Source organism: Dama dama, chromosome 18 (assembly GCF_033118175.1).
Source record: "Dama dama isolate Ldn47 chromosome 18, ASM3311817v1, whole genome shotgun sequence".
In the NCBI taxonomy this organism is placed as follows: Eukaryota; Metazoa; Chordata; class Mammalia; order Artiodactyla; family Cervidae; genus Dama; species Dama dama.
This window is the reverse complement of record NC_083698.1, coordinates 21,324,712-21,346,351: the sequence shown is the minus strand read 5'-3', so window position 1 is coordinate 21,346,351 and position 21,640 is coordinate 21,324,712. Positions and strand designations below refer to the sequence as shown.

General features: G+C 34.6%; 1 protein-coding gene across 1 annotated transcript in view; it reads left to right on the top strand.

Moving 5' to 3' along the window:
* Window positions 1-21,640, top strand: part of DGKB (diacylglycerol kinase beta) — an 820,417-nt gene that overhangs the window by 598,647 nt on the left and 200,130 nt on the right. The window contains exons 22-23 of the mRNA XM_061165003.1: window positions 7,226-7,316; window positions 17,473-17,668. Coding sequence (XP_061020986.1) covers window positions 7,226-7,316; window positions 17,473-17,668 — 287 coding nt within the window. The remainder of the gene's footprint in view (window positions 1-7,225; window positions 7,317-17,472; window positions 17,669-21,640) is intronic.

Here is a 21,640-nt window from a genome sequence, read left to right as displayed (position 1 = left end):
TTTCTAAGGCCCACTTGACTTCACATTCCAGGATGTCTGGTTCTAGGTGAGTGAACACACCATCGTGATTATCTGGGTCATGAAGATCTTTTTTGTACAGTTCTTCTGTGTATTCTTGCCACCTCTTCTTAATATCTTCTGCTTCTGTTAGGTCCGTACCATTTCTGTCTTTTATCGAACCCATCTTTGCATGAAATGTTCCCTTAGTATCTCTAATTTTCTTGAAAAGATCTCTAGTCTTTCCCATTCTGCTGTTTTCCTTTTCTCTTTGCATTGATCACTGAGGAAGGCTTTCGTATCTCTCCTTGCTATTCTTTGGAACTCTGCACTCAAATGGGAATATCTTTCCCTTTCTCCCTTGCTTTTCGCTTCTCTTCTTTTCACGGCTATTTGTTAGACCACCTCAGACAACCATTTTGCCTTTTTGCATTTCTTTTCCATGGGGATGGTCTTGATCCCTGTCTCCTGTACAGTGTCACGAACCTCCATACATAGTTCATCAGGCACTCTGTCTATCAGATCTAGTCCCTTAAATCTATTTCTCACTTTCTCACTGTGTAATTGTAAGGGATTTGAAATAGGTAATACCTGAGTGGTCTAGTGATTTTCCCTACTTTCTTCTATTTAAGTCTGAATTTGGCAATAAGGAGTTTATGATCTGAGCCACAGTCAGCTCCCGGTCTTGTTTTTGCGGACTGTATAGAGCTTCTCCATCTTTGGCTGCAAAGAATATAATCAATCTGATTTCAGTTTCGGCCATCTAGTGCTGTCCATGTGTAGAGTCTTCTCTTGTGTTGTTGGAAGAGGGTGTTTGTTATGACCAGTGCGTTCTCTTGGCAAAACTCTATTAGTCTTTGCCCTGCTTCATTCTGTACTCCAAGGCCAAATTTGCCTGTTACTCCAGGTGTTTCTTGACTTCCTACTTTTGCATTCCAGTCCCCTATAATGAAAAGGACATCTTTTTTTTGGGTGTTAGTTCTAAAAGGTCTTGTAGGTCTTCATAGAACCATTCAACTTCAGCTTCTTCAGTGTTACTGGTTGGGGCATAGGCTTGGATTACTGTGATATTGAATGGTTTGCCTTGGAAACGAACAGAGATCATTCTGTCGTTTTTGAGATTGCATCCAGGTACTGCATTTTGGACTCTTTTGTTGACCATGATGGCTACTCAATTTCTTCTAAGGGATTCCTGCCCACAGTTGTAGATAAAACGGTCATCTGAGTTAAATTCACCCATTCCAGTCCATCTTAGTTCGCTGATTCCTAGAATGCGACATTCACTTTTGCCCTCTCCTGTTTGACCACTTCCAATTTGCCTTGAATCATGGACCTAACATTCCAGGTTCCTATGCAATGTTGCTCTTTACAGCATCACATATTACTCTTTACCCCTTGTCCAAGGTAAGGAGCAGCAGCTGCGCTTTGCTGGAGCAGCCGTGAAGAGATACCCCACGTCCAAGGTAAGAGGAACCCAAGTAAGACGGTAGGTGTTGCGAGAGGGCATCAGAGGGCAGACACAATGAAACCATAATCACAGAAAACTAGCCAATCTGATCACATGGACCACAGTCTTGTCTAACTCAGTGAAACTAAGCCATGCCGTGTGAGGCCGCCCAAGACAGACGGGTCATGGTGGAGAGGTCTGACAGAATGTGGTCCACTGGAGAAGGGAATGGCAAACCACTTCAGTATTCTTGCCTTGAGAACCCCGTGAACAGTATGAAAAGGCAAAAAGATAGGATACTGAAAGAGGAACTCCCCAGGTTGGTAGGTGCCCAGTATGCTACTGGAGATCAGTGGAGAAATCACTCCATAAAGAATGAAGGGATGGAGCCAAAGCAAAAATAATACCCCAGCTGTGGATGTGACTGGTGATAGAAGCAAGGTCTGATGCTGTAAAGAGCAATATTGCATAGGAACCTGGAATGTTAGGTCCATGAATCAAGGCATATTGGAAGTAGTCAAAGAACATTTAGGAAATAAATAATTGTTTTCTGTTAAGGAAGAAAATTCTCTTATATAAAAATAATCTGCCATAACCACTGTTCTCTTTCTTTCTTCAAGAGAATTAAAACATATTAAAATATTCAATCTTTGAGAGCATCTTTCATATACTTACATATGAGTAACTTTAATCTTATAAAAGTAATTCAGGTTAAAAATTGCATTTTTAGACTCTTCATCTTTTCTTTTTTTTACATTCTTAGGTAGAATGTTTTATGATTCTGTCTGAAGTTTCTGTAGCATGTTTCATTGTCTCCTGAGGGCTTAACAAGTGTTCCTTAAGGATGTGCATTATATACAAGCATTTTTATATGTCATCTTAAAAAATGTATCTTTATTTGTTGTTTGCAAATCTGAGGAATGTTTGCTGTCTTCCATATGAATATAAGGTGTCTCCACTCCAGTCATTACAGCTGTGTTTCTTCCTGATGAAATAGTATTATCATTATTATTCTTTTGCTATGAGAGAATATAACTTCCCATTAAAAAAAAGACATAGATTTGAGGGTTTCAGTAAATGTAGTTCTTTTTATAAAATATAATCATATTAAGAGTAACACCTCACCTCGTTTAGGAATAAATGAGTAACCCTATAACTTGTGTTTGGTGTAACATCTCTTGGAAATGAAAAACAAAACTGAACTGAGTTTTATGACATAAATGTACTGCTTTCAACACTTACCCTATTGCTATAAGTCAACAGTGCCGTATCTCTCATCACCAACATTGTTAGCCAAATTCAAAATTCATGTTTCTAGAGTATTCCATCAAATTGTGAGACTGAATTTTTGTTATTAAAATAAAGTTATTGAAATGTTAGATGCATTGCTCTCCATGGAAAATAACTTTAAAACCAGTTTTGAAATGACTTTGAAATGCTTTCATAACAGGATAACAGGGCAAAAATGAAAGCAAGCTAATATAAATGAGGTTTTTGTAACATGCTTAATGAGCAAAAAAATATTCATTTAAAATCCATTTTGACAAAGCTACTGAGGGCTTCAAGTTTTTGCTTTCATTTGAAAAGCAAAGGTCAAAATTTTATTTTATCTGATGAGCATATTATCCAGATAGTATAGATATCTAAGGGGTTACCCTTAGATAAGGATGTCTGAGAATGGATTCCGGTGTCTATTAGAAAACTTCAGTTTTACACATATATAAATGGTCTTCCAGCATCTCCTACATCACCACTAAATACATGAAAAAAAAAAAAAGATGCACACCTGTGAGAGAAAAAAATGATATTTAAGAGTAATTTGACTGAATTAAAACTTTTTGTGTGTTTATGACTTTCGAGTTTGCTACAGTAAGGTAAATGAGGCAGTTTCACCCTTTTTATGTTGCATCTTTGTTACAGTGAGCTTCACATCTGATTAAGTTCTTTGGTGTTCTTTTCTGGGGATTGCACTGGCAGCTCATGCTTTGCTTGTTTTGTTTTATGTTTGCTACATTATCATTACTTAGCTGACAAAAGTTTAAAAAAAAATTGTAAACCAGGAAGACAAGTTCTAAAGTTAAATATATTGCTAGAAATTGAAATTCCTATTTGAACAAAACTTATAGAACTAAATATTACCTAAATTTCATTGTGACAAGAATAATTGCTTGTCTGAGCAGTATCTCTGATAGTTCACATTTTCCTGAGAATGTGTAAAAGAAGCAAAATTACTGGTAGTAAGGAAAAAAAATGCCTGGCAAATGAATGCTAATTTCATTTTTACCTGAACATCTGGTAGCCAATCACTTTAAACATTAAACTGAAGGCTGTAGACTTACAATTAAATTCATTGAAATAGGATTTAATATATTAACAGCTTAAAATTATAATAGTATGAATAACTCTTTTTTTTTGGAGGACATATGTCATCATACCTGTGATCACAAAACTTGTCTAAGGACACAATAAATTTGACTGTGGTGTGAACATTTCATAGTGGGTTAAATGTCCTGTTACCTTGTTCTTCAAATCCAAAACTATATGTTTCCTCTGACAAATTTGAGTTTGAATTATTTGGATCATTTTCTAATGTGAGCTGTAAAAATAAATAGCATACATGCTTAAATGTGCTTTTTTCATTTCTACAACCTAAAAACCAGTTTGGTTGAAAAAAATAAAATTTAACAGCTTTTAATTTGTCATGTGGAATCTGATCCTATGTGCTTTTTATTGCCTCCATATATTTATCTAAGTGAAACATAAAATGGTTGTAATAATGGAGAATTTAAAGCAGTTTTGCACATGAGCAGTAATGCTAACTAATATGGTGAATAAAGACTGAATGTAAATTCTCAGAATTTCTGTTTCTTGTGATGTGTTTGCTAAAGTAAGTATATCTAGGTTAGCTTATACAAGCTCCTCATCATCTTGGTTAAGCTATGAAGAACTTTGGGGAAAAATTGGGAGTAATCATTTACATGCAATTGGAAGTCATATATATATAATTTTCAAACTTCAATACAGTGAAGTTTGAAAATATCACCAAACCTGTCAAATGTAAACTCATAAGCTCATAGCCCCCCCCCTTTTTTTCTGAAGTAATACTTTAATATCCCCACATATACCTCCAGAGATGACCCAGGTATGGCAGAAATCAGTGTTATCTAATACTACCAATTCGTATTGATGTACTCTCATTTATGTCTCTTAAATTGAGCCTCTTCTTCCACTTTCCTTGCCCCTTGGTTTAGGCCTTCAATTATTTTTCACTTGTACTATTCCAGTTACCACATTTCTGTCCATAGCGCCAACAGTTCGACATTGCCACTCACTTATTCATTTCTGTGAGTTTTACTTTATCCATATAATAAGACTGGCCATATCCCTCCAGTGCTAGCAGATTTCTGTAGTATCCTATAAATCTGTAATATCAAGTCTAAACCCCTTAACTTGGCATACCCCTAGTTAGCCCACGCTTAGCAGTCTCTTTAAGTGATTCTGCATGCTTTGGAGGGTAATTGCTTTACAATGTTGTGTTGGTTTCTGCCATACGACAACGGGAGTCAGTCGTAAGTGTATATGTATCCCCCTCTTAAGCCTGCCTCCCTCCTCCCACCCCTGCCCCCCAGGTCACACTGCACTCTTTAAAACCTGCCCCAGAACTTGTCTCGCTTTCCTCCTGTTTGCCTTCTGCTTATCCATTATGATGTCACCTTCTCTTCTAAAGCTTTCTGGACCCTTGAGGTAAAAGCAGGAGATTCACCAAAGTGTTTTTTCACAATATTTCGGTCATATTTAATTTAGAGAATTAGCTTTTTAATTATTTTATATGCCCGTAACTTTAACATTCTGAGCTCCTTAGAGACAAAGATAATCATGTTCATAGTTATATCTTTAGGATAAACACAGAATATGGAAGTGAATGTTCTCACTGAAAGTTGTTGATTGCGTGAGTGATGAATGAATGAATCCAGGAAGGTTTGGATAAAAGGTCAACAGAAAAGTATTATTAGAAAACTTGTTGCATGTAGAAAGACAATTCCAAACAGTCATAAAACATATACTAAATATTATTCAAAGATTGTCTAGAGACTATTTGATACTGAACAGTGTCTTCCTATCAATTTATTGAATGATATATTTTTATGATAATGATGCATTAATAGGAAAATATTTTTAATTTTCCTAAATTTCAGCCAATGTGTAAAATTGTAAAACTACATTTATTCTATAAAGTAGACTGTTTTCATTAATTTAACATAATCGTATATGTAGGCCTAGACCCACAGGTCTTACTGTTAAATGTTTGCCGTTGTTTTTTCTAACTAGTTATCATCTATTTCTATCTACTCAGACATATTAAATCAGGCCATATCCACAGAAGACATTCTCGAGAAAAAGAATAATAATTCATAGTGCTAGAATCTTCTGAAACTTATCTAGGTTTTCAGATTATTGGCCTTAATATGGTGATTAATGCAAGCAAGGCAAGTGAAAGTTTTGTAAGCAAATAAAACCTTGTATGAAACTAAATATTATTGGATGTGTCTAGACAGATAAGATTATTTTTATAATGCCAAATTTCATATCAGAGAATTCTATACAACACAGCATAACAATAAGCACTGCATGTCATTTTTATAGCAAGTAATAGTATTTGCATTAAATAGTAAGGTCCTTTCCAAGTGTCTTTTCTAATTGTTGAGATGTTTTACATTCTAATGTGAAAAGCACATGTCAGTGTTTATAAAGAAAAAAATAGTTTGCTATTGTAGAGACATTTGAATATCATTATAAAAATTTTATTTTGTTTTGCCTTCATGTGTGAAAACATATATCTCATTTTACCTGTATTTTCTTCTAATTGAAGGCAGGACAGTGTGTTAGACTATGTATAATTAAAAACTGCAGCTTTCTGTGAAAATTAATTTTTAGATCCAGTACTAGCTAATAAAAATCTAGTCATCCTTTGTACAATTACTTTAAATGATCAGTAATTTAATTACCTGTACAAAGAAACAAAGATATGGTCACTGATTTCTGGGAGAAAATAAATTTTGAATATCTTAATTCCAGATTAAATACTGTAATAATTTAAAACTGTATTTTCTTTGCAACTTTGTTATGCTGATAAAATATTGTTATTACTTCTTTAGTTCTTTCAGGGTGTATCATAATTTCCCACTGTCGTTCATGTAACAGAGGACAGTATCTTTGATAATTGGTAGTTATCTAAAAAATGCTAAATTTTATTCTGTGGATAACTATTTTTTTCTTTTTAATATGCTTTCCAATCATGATATTTTCTAGTCAATGCATAGCCATCTAGAAAAATTGAGCATATTTAAGTTCAGTTTCCTGAAAAGGGGAAAAAAAAACGATCTCATGAAAAGTCTAGACTTTTTTTTTCTCTCTCTCTTTCTCTCTCTCTCGTTGTGATTACAGAGTGGCTGGTCTCAAATCAAGTTGTCTAAGAACTAGCTACAAATCATAAGCACTAAACCCATATTTTAAAATCTGAGCAACCACTATTATAGAAAAGGCAAAGATATACTTGAATCTGTCAGATCAACACATCCCTAAAATCCCCTCCAGGACAATCACGTAACTTGACAATAGCACTTAAACTTTGAAAATTATGTGAGCATTTTTTACATAACGGATGGTACATGTCCTCACACCTTTTCTATCACTCATAATGCAAGACAGATCTACCCCATTAAAAAAAATCCCTTCTGTTATTAATAATTGCCTAAGCTCCTTCTTCCTTTCCTTTTTCAGAATGAAGAACAAATTTTGGTATTTTGAGTTTGGCACATCTGAAACTTTCTCAGCCACCTGCAAGAAGCTACATGAATCTGTAGAAATAGAAGTAAGAAAATGAATTCTCTTTATAATTCTATGAAATGGCTTGAGTTTATTAATTTGTTGTGATAGCCCATGGAAGAAGTTAGAATTTTAGCAATCCACATAGCTTTACCCAGTATTCTAAAATGTCATTTCTGTCACTCATTGAAAATCTAGCACTATCTGAAATACTAATGTAAAGTTAAGTGTGAGTATGCATTGTTTAATACAGGATAAAAGAACTGAGAGGTTGAAAACAACTGTAGATATCACTGGATATAGTATGGATAGAAAGCTGTAAGATAAAAGAAAGTACTTGAAGGGAAAGAAAAAAGTTGCAGAATGCATGAAAAAAACATATTATTTTTAGGTCTCAATATCATATAGCCTTTAAAAATACAGTTCACTAAAATTGTACTTACTTTCATGAATAAAGGTTAAAAAGTATACTTTTCCATTCCCATTCATCAGCTAGATTTTCTTGGTTCCTGAGGTTGCCATTTCCCCATTACATTTGTAGAAATTGAAAAAGTCAAGAAAGAGAGCAAAGATAGCAAGAAAAGATAGACTTTAAAAAGGTTTGGAGCAAATAGGTCTATCAAAATTAGATACATTGTAGGACTAAAAATTTTGGAGACAAGTTAGAAAATGACTTAGTTTTATTTAGAGATTTTTAGGGGTTAAAGAAAAGGAAACGTTAAATTTTGATAAGTAGTAAAGACAAATGAAATGAACGGAATCATGAAACAAGGATGCCTAATGACTAGCTTATGTAAATTGAGAAATATTGGCTTTAACACTTTTCATTTTAAAAATAAACAACTTGTCAGCTGAGACCTAAATCTTATAGTGGCAACTTTTCAGGTAATAAGTTTGGTAGACAAAAGTAGTTAGGGACCACAGAGAAATATGATCAGCTGGCTAGGTTTTTCATTATCCCAGCTTTCTGATTTACTGTTAATAATAATAACAACAGCAAAAGTGGTACTAATTCAGACTATATCTCTACGGACTTTTTCCTCATCATGATTTGTAAATAAATCAAAGTATTACAGGTAGAATTGATTGTCATGGTATGGGAAAGGCCCTTCATGACTGAATCAGCTCATAATCCTGAAAAGGATTATTATCACAAAAGGTGAAGGATTTGGGCTAACATGGACTTTCTGTGATTGCTATTAGTGATGATAAATGTGTGCATATGTAATATATATATACTGATATAGCTATTTGTGTATATGTATTTATAAAAATCTCCCTTTATCTTAGAAACTCATTATTTAAAAAAATCATTATATAGTAGATTTTAAGTATTTTTGCCCTCAAAAACTGTTGCCCTCAAAAACTTTTGCCTCAGCAAAAGGCAACAATGGAAAGTAAAAAATTGAAGTGTGGCTTTTGGTTGAATGTAGGATAAATACTGTGAAACCTCTTGCGCTTCTCTTTACCTTCACCTACCACTGAGCATAGACTGAACATAGATTGAAAAAAAGTCATCCGAGAGAGATACTTCATGTTCATCTTAGGTAAACTCACTATGGTAGTGATGTCCATTCTTCTCAACTTGAGCTAAAGGTTTAATGCAATCCCCAAATTCCAGCAAATTCTTTTGTGAATATAAAATTTGTGATTCTAAAATTTATCTGGAGAGTCAAAAGACCCAAATAGCCAAAATAATATTGAAGGAGAACAAAGTTGGAGCACTGACACTATCTGTCTTTAAGACTTACTGTAAACCTAGATAGCATATTAAAAAGCAGATACATTACTTTGCCAACAAAGGTCCGTCTGGTCAAGGCTATGGTTTTTCCAGTGGTCATGTATGGATGTGAGAGTTGGACTGTGAAGAAATCTGAGTTCCAAAAAATTGATGCTTTTGAACTATGGTGTTCAAGAAGACTCATGAGAGTCCCTTGGACTGCAAGGAGATCCAACCAGTCCATCCTAAAGGAGATCAGTCCTGGGTGTTCATTAGAAGGCTGAAGCTGAAACTCTAATACTTTGGCCACCTCATGCAAAGAGTTGACTTATTGGAAAAGACCCTGATGCTGGGAGGGATTGGGGGCAGGAGGAGAAGGGGACCACGGAGGATGAGATGGCTGGATGGCATCACCGACTCGATGGACATGAGTTTGAGTAAACTCTGGGACTTGGTGATGGACAGGGAGGCCTGGCGTGCTGCGATTCATGGGATCGCAAAGAGTCGGACATGACTGAGTGATTAAACTGAACTGAACTGATAAAGTAATCAAAACAGTGTGATGTTGGTGAAAGAACAGACAAAACAAGGAAACAGTTTGTAGAACCCAGAAATATGTTCCCATAAATATAATCACCTGTTCTTTGACAAATGAGGAAAGCCAATACAATGGAGAAGAGAAAGTTTTCAAATAGTGCTGAGATGACTAGAAATCACAGACCGAAAAAAGAAAAACAAAACCCTCTTCACAGGCCTTCACCTTTAAAAAAATCACTGAAAATGGATCACAGAGCTAAATGTAAAATGCAAAACTCTAAAGCTTCTAGAAGATAACATAGGAGGAAATCTAAATGGCCTTGGATATAATGATGCCTTTTAGATACAACACCAAAGGCACAAAATAAGAAAGAAGTAATTGATAAGCCAGACTTCATTGAAATTAAAAACTTCTGGTTTTTGAAAGACAGTGTCAGGGGAATGAGAAAACATGTCACAGACTAAGCAATAATATTTGCAAAAGACATATTTGATAAAGAACTGTGTATATTCAAAACATACAGAGAACCCCTACAATTCAACAATAAGAAAATAACCCTATTAAAAACTGGGCCAAAGACTTTAACTGATACCTCACCCAAGGAGATACACAGATGACAAATGAGCAGGTGAAATGACACTCCACATCATATTTCATAAGGAAAATGCAAACTAAAACAACAGTGAAATACTGCTACACACCTATTAGGATTTGCTAAAACCAAAAGCTGGTGAGGATATGGAGCAATAGAGGGTCTAAATCATTTCTGTGGGAATGCAAAGTGGTACAGCCATTTTGGAAGAGAGTTTGGAAGTTACTGACAAAGCTAAACATGTCCTTACCACATGATCCAGCAATCATACTCTTCAGTACTTACCTAGAGGAGTCGAAAACATATGTACACACAAAAACATGCCCATGGATGTTAATAATAACTTATTTAATAATTGTCAGAACTTGGAGGCAAACAAGAGGTCCTTTAGCAGAGGAATGGAAAAATAAGTTGTGGTGTATCCAAATAGAATATTATTCAGTGCTGAAAAGCTACCAAACTGAAAAGACATGAAGGAAACTTAAATGCATCTTCCTAAGTGAAAGAAGCCATTGTGAAAAACCTGTATGCTGTATGATGCATATGATATTCAGGAAAAGATAAAACTATGAAGACAGTAAAAGATCAATAATTGTCAGTTAAAGAGGAGGGAGGGAGGAAGGGGCAAAGCACAGATTTTTAGGGCAGTAAAATTACTCTATGTGATATAATGATGGTGACTGCATGTCATTATACATTTTTTCAAAGCCATAGAAGGTATGCCAGGAGTGACCCAAATGGAAACTATCAACTTTGGGTGATTATGAAGTGTTGAGGTGGGTTCATCAGTTAGTTGTAACAAATGTACCACTCGGATGGGGGATGATGATAGTGGGAGAGCCTATGCACTTGCAGGAAGAGGAAGTATACAGGGTATATCTGTACGTTCCCCTCAATTTTGCCATGATCCTTAAAGTGCTCTAAAAAGGAAAGTCTTAATTTCCAAAAGGAAAATACATCAATCTACTGTACAGTATTATGTTTGTCACAAAGTGAAAAATGTTCCAGGAAAAGTTTGTATCATATAGCAAAAGATGTGTGATGAAAATAAGTATGGAAAACATTGATTTTAACATTACAAGTGATAAGATTCAGTGATTTTGTTCCACCAAGCTTTACATCTTGAGAAGAACTCTTTAGGGTCGTGTTTCTACATGTCCTCCAAGTCTGGCTTCCCAGCTCTACCTTTACTGCCTTATTCCAGCCACCATTAGGGTAGCGTTTATTAAGTCAGAGTCAGCGCTGTGCACTCCTCATTCTATTGTTGTATATCTTGAAATACTGTTATAATTTGTATGCATTTATCTTACTTCTAAACTTGGTTTGTGTGTGTGTTTGTGTGTATGGATAGTGATGTAAAATCTGCTTCTCTACTCACTTTTTAATGAATCCAGTCTATCATATTAGCAGAATATACGCCTTTGTACCCTCAAGGTTACTTCCTAATTAAATATAATAAAAACAGCAATTTGGAAATTTGATTCTGCTTGCTCTTGCTTCCTGTTTGGCCTAAAATTATACCAACTATGGTTTGAAAATATATAACAGAATAAAAGCACTTCAATACAAGAGTACCTCAAGTAAGATATATATTTTAATGACAGCTTCTTCAAAACAAACCATTTGCTGTGTGACCCTTTATTTCACATCTCTCTTTTATTTAGGAAGCTCTTTTTTTCCCAAGAAGGTGAATATTTGGAATGATATTAATGTCAAGGGGTAATAGGGTGTGCTGAAGTCCATGGGGTTGCAGAGTCGGACACGACTGACTGAAAAATAATAGTTGATAATAATAATAGTTAAGATTTATCAATTATTAAGTATACCTCATGCTTGGTGCTAAGCAATGTACATCCATTACATGATTTAGTCTTTCCCCAAATCCTTTCATTTAAAGAGATTCTATTGTTTCTTTACCACAGAGACACATATGAGCATTTTATTTTGTAATTTAATAAAACAACAAGAATTGTATTGCTTGCTGCCAAAATATTTAAATCTAAGGAAACAGATCAATTGGAGAAATAATAGACACACACACACACACACATATATATTTTTGTTGTTCAGTCACTAAGTCACGTCTGACTCTGCAACCCAATGGACTGCAGCACGCCAGCCTTCCCTATCCTTCACTGTCTCTTGGAGTTTGCTCAAATACAATGAAAGAGATTTAACAAAGGTGAAATTTTTAACTTGAAGAGTTTCAGTTATCTTCTAACTTCATAACAAAATATAAAAAAATATAAACAATGAAATGAATAGTTTAAATTTACAAGATAATGTATTAAAAGCAACGTTTGTATTAAACTATTTGGAGCATGGATATGTACCTAACACTCTCATGTCATCAACTGGGATTGAAGTTTACAAAGTTCATGAATTTTGAATTTACTCTTTGTACCGGCAAAGTTCATGAGAGAATAAAATGCCCCATACTCCAAAGTATTTCAGTCTTTTGGTATTTGGTAAGACTTGGAAGGATTGTGTATTTTAAGGCCAAAACTTCCATCCAGCAATCCTGAGCTTTGTCTTAATGATTGAAACATAAAACTTAGACATTTCCATAAAACCTAAATGAGTTCAGGAATTAACAAATTGCAAGAAGTGTGTCAGGTACACAAAGTTAATCAGCAGAATTAGAAAGACAAGATTCTGGTTGATCAGTAACCCAGAAAGCACAATTATTAAAGGCAGTAAGGCAGATTTTCACAGCTTTATTTATGCCCCATATATCAAAATCATCCTCAATGATATCTCAGCATGTACTTAGAGAACCTGAGCCCATCCTTCCCCCTCCAAAAGACTATCTTGGAGTGGGAGAAATAAAACTTGTGGATGAACATTCTTTCTTAAACCCTTTATGAGGCATAGTTGACGTACATAACGCTATACATATTTAATGTAGACAATTTGATGAGTTTGGAGAAAAGAAATACCATAGAATTATCATAATCAAAGCCATTAACATCTCATCACCTCCCAAAGTATCTCCTTGCCCTCTTTCTGTGTGTGTGTGTGTGTGTGTGTGTGTGTGTGTGTGTGTGCGCGCGTGCACATATGTGAAAAGAACAGTCAAAAGATCTTCCCTTGCTTCTAAAGCTACACAGGTGTTTTGTTTTTTGATTTTTTTTTTTTTTTTTTTGGCAATGCAATTCTAGAAGCAAAAATAAAGGGAAGCAGTAAGATGTGGACTTCAACCAAGATGATCATAGGAAATAAAAATTGAATTCATTAAGTCCAAAACAAACAAACAAAAGAATACCTCCTTATTCCAGGAAAGAATGAGAAATGTGGTGGGGGGGTCAGACGGTGTTAACCATTTCATTAAGATAAATATATTTTATATTTTCTTACTGAGGAGGGTGAGGAAGAAATGAGACAGGTAAAAGGTAAGCAACAGGTGAAATTTCTACATTTACCAGAAGTTATTTTTAATAGCTTTTAGTGAGAAATTTAATATCCCAACTATGATTTCTGACTTTGACAGAATCTCCTGAAAGGAGAAACATGTAAAATTAAAGTGGTTTTCTGTTAATACTTATGGCTAGTGCTTGGTATCTTGAACCCAGAGTACTGTTGTTATTGTCAACATGCTCAGCAGCTGTGTGTGTGCATACGTGGTACCAGCTCCAAATGTTCCTGTTTCCCAGGGATGCAGGTGCGCTGCCGTCTTCCTCTCCTTTGCCTGCTGTCTCCCATTCCACTGTAAAAAAAAAAACTGTGCGATTCTCTGTAATCAGCACTTTTATCACCACCACCAGAATACCAGCTAATACTAAAATTATCTCACAGGCATTCTGAGTCCCTATGTTACACTGTGTTTTGTGGATAATACTTTTAAAATGCATTTCAAAAAGCACGGAGCTTAATCACTGGTGAAATACAGAGTACCACAGCCTTCAAATATCAGAAGTCCTGTTGAGCCACTTAAGTGTACGTGCCTGTTTTAACTTGTAAGTTTGATGCTGTAGTTCTCTGTAAAATGTAATTCTGTCCTGTGAATTACCTATAACTTTACAGAAACTCTTTTAAATATTTAAGTCATCTTACACCATGCCATTTTAAACAATGAACAAAGCAATGTTTTATGTTTTATTAAGTAAAATTATGAATAATTTTTATCTGACCTGGTCATAGAATTAAACTCACTATGAAAAAATATTCACAGCTTATCATTAATCATATCTCATCAGAGTTATTGTGCACACTTATTGCTCTTCAAAGTTCTTGACATGTTTTGAATGCTTGTTAACTGAATCTCAAACACTAAAATCACATATAAAAATTTGTCTTTAACACTTCTATGTAGTATGGTGCACGGTATATTTATAAGCTAGGATTAAAATATATTTGAAGAAAAATGTAAGCCATTTTCTTTTCTTTTTGGTAAATTTGTCTCTAGAATAAGGTCTTCCATTTCAAGACTGAAATGAGTGGACAGTGGCCTGACAACCTTGCACTCTGCAAATGGCTCCTAGAGCACTATATGTTAATGACCTTTCTTCAGCATAATAAAAATATTCAGGATTTATTGACTCACTGAGGCTGTTAGCTTTTAAATTCTTTTCCTGTGTAGCTACCTTTTTAAAAATCGTAAATCTTCCAAGTGGATGAAAATATTATCTGACACTTGTTTATATTTCATAGCCTTCACCTCAGCTTTTATTTCCGTGCACTCAACTGGTATGCTACAACTCCTGGTCTCCATCAGAACCAGCTCTGGAAATTTCCAGACTAATCAACACAGCGTTAAAGCCAACAGAGGAAGGTAGCCTGGGGTCAAGAACTAGTGGAAACAAATTATTAATAAATAGGCATTTATGTAAGAACATTGTCTGGCTCTCACAGGAACCTCAGTGTTCTTCATCGGTCCTCCTTCTTTGAGATTTCTTAAGGGTTTTTTCCACTTTTCAGAGAGCTGCTTACTATTTCCTTAAACCTACACGTGACAAGACTATGAAGAGTGAAAACATGAATAATAGTATACACTGATGTTTTTCAGTTGTCACATGTGATTCCCTGAGTTCAATTAAAAGCAAACAAAAAAACAAAAAACCTATTTGCAACATGCTCTCCTTTTCTGCAGATGAACAAAGGAATACTCCTTCAGTAATTCTGAAACTAACTCCTCACAGTGGGGTTCAGAGGCCTAGTCAAATAATTGTCTTAGTGTACTACCTGCTGTGTTCAATATTGAGTGAAAATGGAAGCCAGGCCCCAACTCCAGCTTATTTCACAATTCTTCTGTTATTTAAATGATTTTAGTCAGTTTGGGGGAAGCCAGACCTTTATAAATTAACAGCAGGGAAATACCAAAGGTGTCAGATTGCATATTTATCATCTTTTTCGTGTAATACTTAAATATGTATTAAGAAGTGACTGACATAAATTAGGCAGATTTCAGAAGCCACAGGCCGTGGCTTGTAGAGGACCCCCTTCTGCTTGACATTTCATCCTTGTCAAAGATCAAATTATTTTAATTTAGGCTGCAAATTATAAGGAATGAAGACTTCTTTGTGGGAATTCCCTGTGGTAATCTGACTTTTGTTGTTACTGCTGCTTGTCAGCGTGCAAAAGATATAATATGCATGCAAATAAGGTTAAAAAATATGTACTATCTAATTATCCAGCCAGCACATTCCACTTGAAGGCAGTGGGGGGCCTGGCACACAGTATGTGTTTGATTCATTGAGGCCTGCAGGGTATTTACACAAGATTACTTTTAATTATGAAATTAATATCTGTTTATCTAGAATATATAGCAGTAAGTGAGTATACACATGAGCAGAATTCTTTAGTAAAAAGAAATCGTCTTAATTTAATATATGAAAAGAAGGGGGAAAAATCAGTTGTTTCTAAGGGGGAAAAAAAAGGCATCACCCAGATCTTGGTTTCACCCTCACTGAAACAAATTGAATGAAAACTTGGCACCTTCTCTAGAATTTGTTTCTAGCTCCTCCAAGTAGGCTCAAGATGTGTTGCTTTATTTCACAGTTTTTATATCTTAGTGAACAAGATACAGTGTTAGATTCAGTATGATTAGGAAAATGTGGGAGAAGCGAGGGTTTGTGGTTTTTTTTCTTTCTTTCTTTTTTTTTTTTACAATTTATTTTTTTGTTTTTTATAATTTTGGTGGCAGATTATCTCTTCTGAGTTTAAAAATCAGTGATTGCTATTTGAAAGAAAATGATGAAATTTTGTCCTCATTTTTTTTCTGTAATAAAAACACAGCAAATAAACAATCCCACTGAAGCTATACTTTAATATATGAAGTTCATATTCCTAACAATGTTTACTTGTGAGACATAGTGTTACTTACTGGTAAAGCAAGTTAATCTGCTCATATTAACTTCTAACTAAAAATGGCAGAGGAATATCTGGGATATATTTATAAACGACTCTAACAATCGTTTCAGAAAACCCAAAGCAAATGAATAAGTAACAATACTTTAAAAATACAGTATGGCCTTGTCACTTCCCACCCATATCCATCAGTGGAAATGTATAGAAAATTTGAAAAAGTAAACAGGGACCTCTCTGAATAAGTCTTGTCTGGTAGAATGTTTCCTATTTTGTACAGTCAGAAGGGTGAAGGATGTCTTATCACCCAGCAAGCAAAAAATCTGGCTGGACTAACTGATTTCATTTTTCAGTCTTTTGTTAAAGCAGTTCCGAGTAATGACAGGTCGGGAATTCCTTTTACTGCTGCTGATCTTGGCATTTCCTTTGCTCAGCCTCTCTGCTCCTCCATACTCATCTAAATAGCTGTGCATCTCTCTGCCTTTGACACTGTGCTTGGAACTTAATCTAGTCCAGGAAAATATCCTTGGCCACTTGAGTGTAGTTCATATCTCTTTGAATTACCTTCTCTTTTCGAAAGTCCTTAAGCCACTTCTTTCTCTGCTCCCCCAAAATGAGACCCTGAATTATGAATTCTGTTTCTTAATTTTCCCCCAATGAAACCTTGCCGTGTGTTCTAAATAGGAAGCAGTCATTAAAATTTCGGCCTGAAATGTGACCAAACTTAACAGAGTCAACCTCTTTGTAACACATTGGAAATCTGCAGCTCATTATATATGCAGACACTAAAGTGTGCCTTCCAAAGGTGTTTTGTAAACAAATACACATCAGTGACTTAATTTGATCATTTTTAAAGACTATTCATGATACCTGGTAAATGTTATTGACTGCTTTGTCTTTTATATTGACCTTTAGGATAGCCATTTAAGTGTTCTTAAAAGGTTAATTTAGAAAGGATAAAATTATAGATTTTAAAATTCTTACCAAAAGATGAAAAAATGCAAAAGATGAAATCATATGGTTTTTCTTCTTTTCATCTTTCTGATCAGTGTGATGGAGTACAGATTGATTTAATAAACATCTCTCTGGAAGGAATTGCTATTTTGAATATACCAAGCATGCATGGAGGGTCCAATCTTTGGGGAGAGTCAAAGAAAAGACGAAGCCATCGCCGAATAGAGAAAAAAGGGTCTGACAAGAGGACCACGCTCATAGATGCCAAAGAGTTGAAGTTTGCAAGTCAAGGTAAGTTTTCTAACATTTAATTGTTTAATGGCTTAATAATCAGCTCTTGAATGCTACTCTAAAATGACAGGGTTTTCCATTTCTCTATACATATTTATGTGGTTATATTTTTAATGATATTAGATATACAAGTGAGATTGTTATGTAATAATAGATTCTAAAAGTCATGTATAAACTGGCTATATTTTCATGGACTTTTTCTCCTTTATTCTCCTTTTCTGGATATAGTTCTTTACACAGGAAGTAAAATGTATGTGAGTTTTTAGTACATTATAATATAGGATGTATTATACATTAAATTCTGGAATGTGGTCATCTTGGTTAAGATGTTTGAGTTGCTATAACCAGGGCCTAGATTAACACTTTTCCTGAGGTGTGTTGTGAGTTTTATTCTTGGCTTTCTTACATGAAGCTGTTGTCATAAACATCATGTATAATGGCATGTTTAAATATCCCATGGTCAGTTTTGATTATCTGCTTCTGGTTTTCCAGAAATTTAGTAAAACTTGGAATGCCTGGAAAACAAAAGGTAAAAGGGCTAACAAAATAGGGTGCAATAGTGATGGATTAATTTTCAGTTCTACTGAAATATAATTCACATTGGGACATGACAACTAATTCTTGTTGATAGATTTTACAAAGACACCAAATCAGTGGTATTCTAATAATTGATCATGTCCCAGTTTATGTGTAGTATCCATACTATTTTTTTAGCCTTCAGGAATTTACCTAAAACCACTGATGGCATTCAGAGGGCCAAGAAAACATATTGGCCCAGTCATGTGTAGCAAAGACAAAATGGGAAGTGGTTACAAACTTACGGGATAAATAAAGTAAATAAAAATTTGTTTTTTAAATAAAGAATATGTGAGCATGGTTGATCAGCCTGATGATGGTGGGAAGTAGCTTCATGTTTTGGTGTTTTCAGGTTTCTGATTCAAGTTTCAGTAGAGACTTCTGTAATATGGAATTTGGTGACCATGAAGGTGGAAAAAAACTGACAAGAGGAAGCAATTAAGTATCCTCTTGAAAGTGTTTATTACAACCTGCAAATAACAGAAAGTTTTTATGCCCATTAAATGTATTGGCGATCCTAAAAAGACAAATCTTGTAGAATTGTGGAATTTAATGCAAGAACGTTTGTACCAAATTAATTAAAAAGCTTTATATTCAGAATGAATATAACTGTATGAAAACATGGAGAAAAATGGTTTTTGGAGAGATACATAGAAAAAATGAATCAATTTGTGCTATAGGAATTTTAAAATGAGGGGAATTAGATATAACTATTTATTTCTAGGAGTTGTTGACACTAATAATGTAGATTTCTAAAAAGATTCCTAAAAAATTTCTAAGTTTAAAAATTAGTTCAAGAACCATACTAAGACCAAAGCTAAAAATTTCTGCTTCTATCCCTAGGGAAGCAATGAGTACATATAATAATATAGACCTCAGAGTTAAAAAAGAAATTATATATATATATATGTGTGTGTGTGTATAATATGTATGTAATAATTTCTACATTTATTTTTTTTCTGTTTTATCACTATATGTTAATACTTGGCATGTCCTTTGCATGTAGACATTTTAGGTGTGTATCTAAATTGATTCTCAGTGCTCAGCTGCCAACTATGTTTACCCAATGAGATGTTGAAATTTGTAAAACTCATGGTTGTGCGCCATCAGGATAGTGAGTGTAGACTCACTATGGATCTAGCATCTCAGGTGGCGCTAGAGGTAATGAATCTGCCTGCCAATGCAGGGGACATAAGAGTCACGGATTGATCCCTGGGTCAGGAAGATCCTCTGAGTAGGAATGGCAACTGACTCCAGTATTCTTGCCTGGAAAATCCATGGGTAGAGGAACCTGGTGGGCTTCAGTCCATGGGTCGCAAAGAGTCAGACACAACTAAAGTGACTTAACACATACTCACAACCTCATTCATCCCCCTTGTATGCTGAGGAATACACGTTTGGAGTGAAGAACAGACAGATCAGCCAGAAGTATAGACTGTCAGTGCCTATAACTCTAGAAAAAGGTCTCTCTTCCCATCCTGTCTTCTTGCTTTGTACTATGAAACTATTGGTTTCAAGTTTCCATCATCTTGGGAAAGAAAGAAGTAAGAACTTACAGAGTTTGTGACTTAAGGATACATTTTTCTCAGTACAAGTGAGTGAAGTCGCTCAGTCGTGTCCGACTCTCTGCGACCCCATGGACTGTATCCTACCAGGCTCCTCCGTCGATGGGATTTTCTAGGCAAAAATACTGGAGTGGGTTGCCATTTCCTTCTCCAGGAGATCTTCCTGACCAAGGGATTGAACCTGGGTCTCCCGCATTGTAGGCAAACGCTTTACTGTCTGGGGCACCAGGGAGTACAAAGATGAGGAAGAACATCAGAAATCAGCGTTTTCGAAAGTTGTTATATTAATACAAAAGCTGCTTTATAGTGGGTTTGACGAAACGGTTTTTCTCCTCTCTGCACCAGCTATGCTTGTGAGTTTGGATTTAGTTTTACTTCAGGATCAGTATGCTTGCTCAGGCACTCAGTCGTGTCCACCTCTTCATGACCCCATGGACTGTAGCCCACCAGGCTCCTCTGTCTGTCGAATTTTCCATGCAAGAATACTGGAGCAAGTTCATGCTTAAAGTTACCTTATCAGCTGAATATTTTTTAAAAGATTTCTATATTAACCAGTCTTTTCTTTTATTAGTTTTATCAAGATTTTTTCATTTTGATATGTTTCACAACAAAATAGTTAAGAATATCTCAAAATATTTCTAAGTTTTGATTTTGCATTTATTCTGTCAATTTTTTTCTATCAATTCTTATATGTTATACTTAATTATCAGAAATGAAAGAAACTTACTACTTAAAACATCCGCATGTATCCCTCTTTGAAATGGTAATTGTTTCTATCATTTGATCTTGTTTTCAAATTCTTGATGTCAAAATTATAGTATTAAAGGTCAATCAGTGTTTTAAATCTAACTGTATTTTCAAATTTACATAAAAGGACAGGTATTGTGTGTAGAATGAAATACAGAGAATATAATTCTAGTCCAACGAGTTTTCTTCTTTAACCTAGGTTCAAATTAATAATTTCACTCCTAGAAAGATGAAATTAAATAAATTAAATAGGTTAACAATTTAAATTTCTTCTTTTTAAGATACACTTCTTTAAATATTAACTAGCAACTTTCTGATATGGCTCTGTAAAAATTTGAAGTTTAAACTAAATTTTTGCTGTATTAAAATGTATGCTTGTTGCCATAAACTTTTGGAAGTTTTGGTGGTCAAGGAGAGGGGGGAAGTATATCTAACTTGATTCTTGAAATAAAGAATTTTTATTCTTTAGTGGAAAGATTTAAATTAAGAAAAAGTTTGCAAGTTTGTTGTAATTTTTTAAAAAAAAAGTCATAGATATAAGGTACAAGGTCAGGTTTGGAGCATGACATACTCATTTATACTTTGCCCTACATGGTCTGTAACTCCTGCACAATCTATTTGCTTGCAATCTTTGAAGACACTCAGAGTATCAGATCAGAGTATCTTCACTTAATAAATTCACTTGTTGGAAACTTTATGGTTAATTTGATTCGAGTTGATCAAATTACAAGTAATTAATTTAATTACATTATTGTTCTAGCAAAATATTCTAGAACAATTGGATGCAATTCTGAAACATTTTTATACATTTATCTAATTCAGACATTTTCTTTGTGCATTTGTCTTTTGTTTTATTTTTGTTGTTTGCTTTCTTTTACTTCTTTAGGAAATACAAATGAGTGTATCATATATTGACAGCATGGTCTTTAAGCAAAATTGTGAAATCATCAAATTTGATTTTCAGTGCTCTTAGCCTTAATAGTCTTTCCCATTTCTTTCAGTTGCTAAGTAAATATTTTTCTCCACTTCTTCTGCATTAGATCCAAGCATCAGAAAGATATCTAATAAATTCCTTCACATTAAT